The sequence below is a fragment of the Zingiber officinale genome, chromosome 4A, assembly GCF_018446385.1.
Source record: "Zingiber officinale cultivar Zhangliang chromosome 4A, Zo_v1.1, whole genome shotgun sequence".
Lineage (NCBI taxonomy): Eukaryota > Viridiplantae > Streptophyta > Magnoliopsida > Zingiberales > Zingiberaceae > Zingiber > Zingiber officinale.
The window spans coordinates 17,648,983-17,654,203 of record NC_055992.1 but is presented as its reverse complement, the minus strand read 5'-3'; the positions used below and the strand labels follow the sequence as shown (position 1 = coordinate 17,654,203).

General features: G+C 43.7%; 1 protein-coding gene and 1 pseudogene across 1 annotated transcript; one reads left to right on the top strand and one right to left on the bottom strand.

Moving 5' to 3' along the window:
• Nucleotides 1-2,985: 2,985 nt before the first annotated feature.
• On the bottom strand, nt 2,986-3,780 carry LOC121972279. Its single transcript, XM_042523965.1, has 2 exons — nt 3,575-3,780; nt 2,986-3,457 (listed from the first exon to the last, which is right to left on the bottom strand). The coding sequence occupies exons 1-2, from the start codon at nt 3,778-3,780 to the stop codon at nt 2,986-2,988; spliced, it is 678 nt and encodes a 225-aa protein (XP_042379899.1).
• Nucleotides 3,419-3,490, top strand: LOC121973999 (annotated as a pseudogene).
• Nucleotides 3,781-5,221: the final 1,441 nt, after the last annotated feature.

Sequence of the window (5,221 nt, the reverse complement as noted above, 5' to 3'; positions counted from 1 at the left end):
ACACTATCATCTTCGAAGATGCCTTAGCTGCCCTCCACAAAGTTTGCAAAAAATGAAATCCTGAATCAAAATCAACTTTATTTAACATCGTCCAAAGAGAATACAGTTCTATCTTTCTAACTACCCCATCACTCTCTCCTCGACCAAAGATTGTTTTGCTCATCACTCGGTGAAGGTATCTAAAGGTTGGGTTTTGCATGCAGGATGCTTTGGCTCTATAGGGCTCATAAGGGTCTTTTGATCTGGTTATCAACGTCCAAAATTCATTCCACCTAATTTCATCATCAAATCCTCGGGCACCACCAATGGGTAAACCAAAACAGTTATTGAAATCACTAAGATTCCACCAAACTTCTTTATTCATCATCCTAAAAGTTATGAACCCTACATAGTCATCTTCAGAAGAAAATTTAGCATCAAGTGAGCTCAAAAATTTAAGGACTAGGCGGAGGTAAGTCGATGCATGAGCGTACATAATATCATTCCAATCTAAAGAGCTTATCATCCAATCTACATCATCCCTAATTCCTAACATGTCCATAGTAATGGTATCCATATATTTAGTGCATGTGATTTTCCTAACGACAAGGATATCATATCTAGCCTTTTGTTCATGATTTCTAAAAATAATATTGAACTCGTTTTCATTACCTTCGTCACGTGCCACCCTTTTTTCCTTTTCCTTTTGAAGTAGAAGCCTTCCCTTTGCCTTTGTCTCCTCCCGGTGCATCTCCTTCGCCAGATCCACCGCTTCCTCGATGAAGTCTCTTCAAGATCTGCGACATGGTGCAAGGCTTTGGGGAGTTTCTTGTGGAAATAGGTCTTGAGGGTGGAAGGGGAGGAGAAGGAAGGGAAAATAGGGAAGTTTCTTCTCTCTTTTCGGATTTGTGGCTTGAAGAAGTTTTAGATCTAGATGTAGATCTAAAGAAAAGTGAACTCTAGAGGTGGGAAATCAAGATTTGATGAGGTATAGTAGAGAGGAGAAGGCTTTTGGGAGAGAGGGAGATGGAAATAGGGTTTTTTGGAGAGGTAGGTGGCGCACATGGGCAGGGGCACAGTCGTGTCTTATAGACACGGCCGGGTTAGGTATGGCTCTGCACGATCATGCCGATTGGCACGACCTCCTCTGGTTTCCTTTCGGCCAAGGTCGCACGACCATGCCGGTTGGCACGACCCAGTCCTTCCTCTTCTCTGGGCGCGTCTCACGGTCGTGCCAATTGGCACGACCTGAGTCATCTCCTTCTCTGGCAGTCTCGCACAGCCGTGCCGAATGGTACGGCCTGTGTCCTTCCTTCCTCTGCACAGGCCACACAGCCGTGCAAGGTTGCACGGCCCGTGGCCTCCATCCTGCTGTTGGCTTCGCACGACCGTATGGGATCACACGGCCGACTCCTTTAGGCTCACGGTGACTCGCCCTTCGCTCTTTCGGTTCCTCCGACGCCTTCACACCCATGGAATGCTCACGACCAGCTCGTGGAGGCTCTGCACATCCTGAAAACAAATACCCAAAAGTGAAGAAATAATAAAAATGCTCAAAACAATATCTAGAATGAAAACCCCTTGGGTTGCCTCCCAAGAAGTGCTTGTTTTAGGTCTTTAGCTCGACCCTGTTTCAATCAATATGGGCTAAACCCATGGAAGCATGGCTCTCCTCCAAGGGTTAATGCTCCAGTCTGCGCCTTCAATTTCGCTCGTGCAGGACAAATGCACTTCTTGTTGCTCGCTGGAGGGGAACTCTCATGGAAACTGCACTCCTTGACTTTGTGTATGTTGATCTTGCTAGAATTGCCCTGAGAAGAGGGGCTCGATCTTTTCTTTGTCAATCTCCAAGGATAATCTGTGACTTTTTACATCGATGATGGCTCCAGCTGTGGCAAGGAATGGTATTCCAAGGATGATCGATATCTTGGGGTCTTCCTCCATATCCAAGATAATGAAATATGTGGGAACTATACATCCACCCACTTTTACTAGCACGCCTTCCACTATTCTCATTGAGTATCTGCATGAATGGTCAGCTAGTTGTAATGCCATAGTGGTCAGTTTAATGTTCTAGAGGCCCAATTTCTTACATAAAGAGTATGGAAGTAGGCTAGCACTGCCCCCCAAGTCGCAGAAAGCTCTCGGTATCAGTTCAGATACAATTTTGCATGGTATGGAGAAACTTCCTAGATCCTGAAGCTTTGGTGGAGAATTAGCCATAAGGAGAGCGCTGCAATTCTCTGTTAATGCTATGGTCTCGAAGTCGCTCTTCTACCTCCTGTTAGATAAAATACCCTTTAAGAACTTTGCGAACTTCGGCATTTGGTGCAGTGCATCTATCAGTGGTACTTCTATGCAAATCTTCTTGATCTTTTTCAGGAAGCGGTTGAACTCTCCATCCTTCTGGGAGGTTATCAGTTTCTGAGGGAAAGGAATCATCTGATTTTATGGGGGAACTTGAAGAGTTTCTTCAACCTTTTTAGTAGCATCCTCTTCATCCCTGTTTTGAGTCTGATTGGGCATTAGGAGAGAGGGCTCCTTCTCTGAGTCAAGTTCCTTCTGGGTAATGATTTGGGGGTTTCCCACAATTCGTCCGCTCCTCAGCTCAATGCGGTTGCAATGTTCTACTAGATTTATATCTGGCTTCCCTGGAAATGTTCCCTGTGTTCTTGAGATGGATTGGGCTATCTGGGCTATCTGGCTGTCTTGCATCTTTTCATGCTTTTCATAATTTTCCATTCTTTGGGTTAACAGCTTGATCTCATTCTTCATCTCATTTTACTCTGAGAGAGCTTCTTCAAGCATCTTTTCAATTCTTGACAATTGTGAAGGTTGCTGTTGAAAAGTTTGTTGTCCAGCTAAGTAGTTCTACTGCCCAGGTTGGTAACTCTGTTGTCCAGGTTGATAGCTTGGTTTCGCTGGCCCTTGATCCTGATTGTTCCTGTATGAGAAGTTTGGGTGATTCCTCCAACCTGGATTGTATGTATTAGAGTACGGATTATTTTACCTTTGGTTGTAGCTGACTATTGCATTACACTGCTCAAGTTGGTATATCTGTGCTTGTATTGTCCCCAGGGGGCAAGTATCTTTAGCATGATTCATACTTCCGCAAGTTTCGCAAACACAAACTATCACATTGGCTGTGTTGTTGTTTCCCATGGCCTGAAATTTCTTGGTCAGAGCATCCAGCTTTGCAGACATGAGAGTGACTGCATCTATGTCGAATTTCCCTAACACTTTTATTGGGTTCCCTGAAAAAGAACCACCAGATCTTTCTGATGCCCACTGGTGGTGATTCTGTGGCACATTCTCTATGATCTCTTCAGTTTCATCAAGGCTCTTGTTTATCAGTGCCCCTCCTGCTGTAGAATTGATGGATACCTTCGTGTGATAATTGATTCTATTGTAGAAGGTGTGCAGGACCAACCATTTCTCAAGGCCATGATGGGGGCACTGTCTCAGCATGCTCTTGAATCTGTTTCATGCTTCAAATAATGATTCTGAGTCTATCTATTTGAAGCTTGCGATCAAGTTTCTCATGTGGGCAGTTTTGCTTGGTGGATAGAATTTGTCCAGGAATTTCTGCTCACACTGCTCCCAAGATGTAATACTGTTTGCTGGAAGGGAATTCAGCCACTGCTTGGCTCTATCTTTCAAGGAGAATCCGAAGAGCAATAACCTTACTGATTTTGGAGGGACTCCGTTCACTTTCATGGTGCCGCAGATCTCGTAGAAAAGTTCCAAGTGGTGGTCTGGGTCATCATGCGGTCCTCCTCCGAATTGATTCTGCTGAACCATGTGAATTACTGCAGGCTTGATCTTAAAGTTGTTAGCTTCAATTGGCGGTCGAGTGATGCTAGACCGAACCCCTCGTGCATAAGGTGTTGCATAATCCTTTAATAATTTATCAGCCATCTCTGAAGACTCCTGTGCTTGGAATGCCTTCTATAGGTTTCTTCTCCTCAGGAAAGTCCTATCAATCTCTGAATCAAATGGTAGGAGATGTCCTGAAAGATTAGCTTTTCGCATGCAAAAATAAAATATGGACTAAAGTAAAGAAATACAAAAAGTAAAGAAAAACAAGAGTAAAATTATTTTATTTCTAAATGCAAACTAAAGTAAAAATAAAGGAAAAGAAAACAAAGTCTAGTCTAATATAGTATGACTATCACTAATATTATAGACGCAGTCCTAGGCAACAGCACCAAAAACTTGTTACAATTTCGCAAGTGCACGGATTCATCGTCAATAATATAAAAGATTATTGAAACCCACAAGGACTGGTTATAAGCACTGGTGGAGGCACACTTAGGATTAGCTACACTATCGATGGTTGTAAGTAATCTAAGAAAAGAGATCGAAAAGCGGGGAATGAGAACTAGCAACGAGAAGAAATCAACCTAGTTATGAAAAGTTCTAGGAGTTCGATTTCATTGTGGTGGTATTGATATGTCTCATACTAACCTACACTCATTGTCCATCGGCATGTATTCGCCGGAAGCTAAAGCAACTATCTTTGAGCACCAGATAAAGACGATCCCTACGAAATCCTGTTACGATTAACCCCTATCACTAGGGCGCCTCGGTAGATCACAAGGACACGACACTTACTGATGTTATCAAGGATAGAATTAAGAAGTTTGGTTTGGTCTCTTGCTTCCTTGCGAAGGAGTCACCTCTCCTTTCAAGGAGATACCCTAGATGTCCGTGAACGGGTTACCCCTGTCACTAGGGCCCCTCGGGTGTATGATCTAAGGTATTCCCTCTACGAGGTTAGCAATTCCTACACAATCAATCAACACGACAAAGAGATCGAGGATTCGAAACAAAGCAAGCGAAATCATCCAATGATTATAAACGTAATATGAGTTTTACATCAAAACCAATCCACAATTACTCCTTTGTCCTAGAACAAAGACTCTACTCCATATACGCTAGAGAAGAATCCGAAGACATAGTGAATCTAAACATACAATCCTCAAAAATGAAGAGATAAAGAAGAAGTATGTTTATCCAATGACGATGAGTGATCTTCGGATCCAATCCTTTGCTTCTGGAGTTGAGGTGGTGATGGAAGGTCGCTAGATCGATGTCCTGGGCGGCGTGGAATGGCACCAGAATGAATCTCCTCTTCACGGCTCGCCTCTCGGCTCTCCTCCCCCGGAAAAGGGGTTAAACCCCCCTTTTATAGGCTAGGGCACGGTGCGGCGGCATGACCGTGCAAGAATGGCATGACCGT

Excerpts from the sequence above, each read along its gene's own strand:
- LOC121972279 (XM_042523965.1), bottom strand. The coding sequence starts at position 3,780 with ATGGTTCAGCAGAATCAATTCGGAGGAGGACCGCATGATGACCCAGAC. Across the intron at positions 3,458-3,574 it reads AGTATTACATCTTGGGAGCA|ATTCAAGAGCATGCTGAGAC; the intron begins GTGTGAGCAGAA and ends AGCATGAAACAG.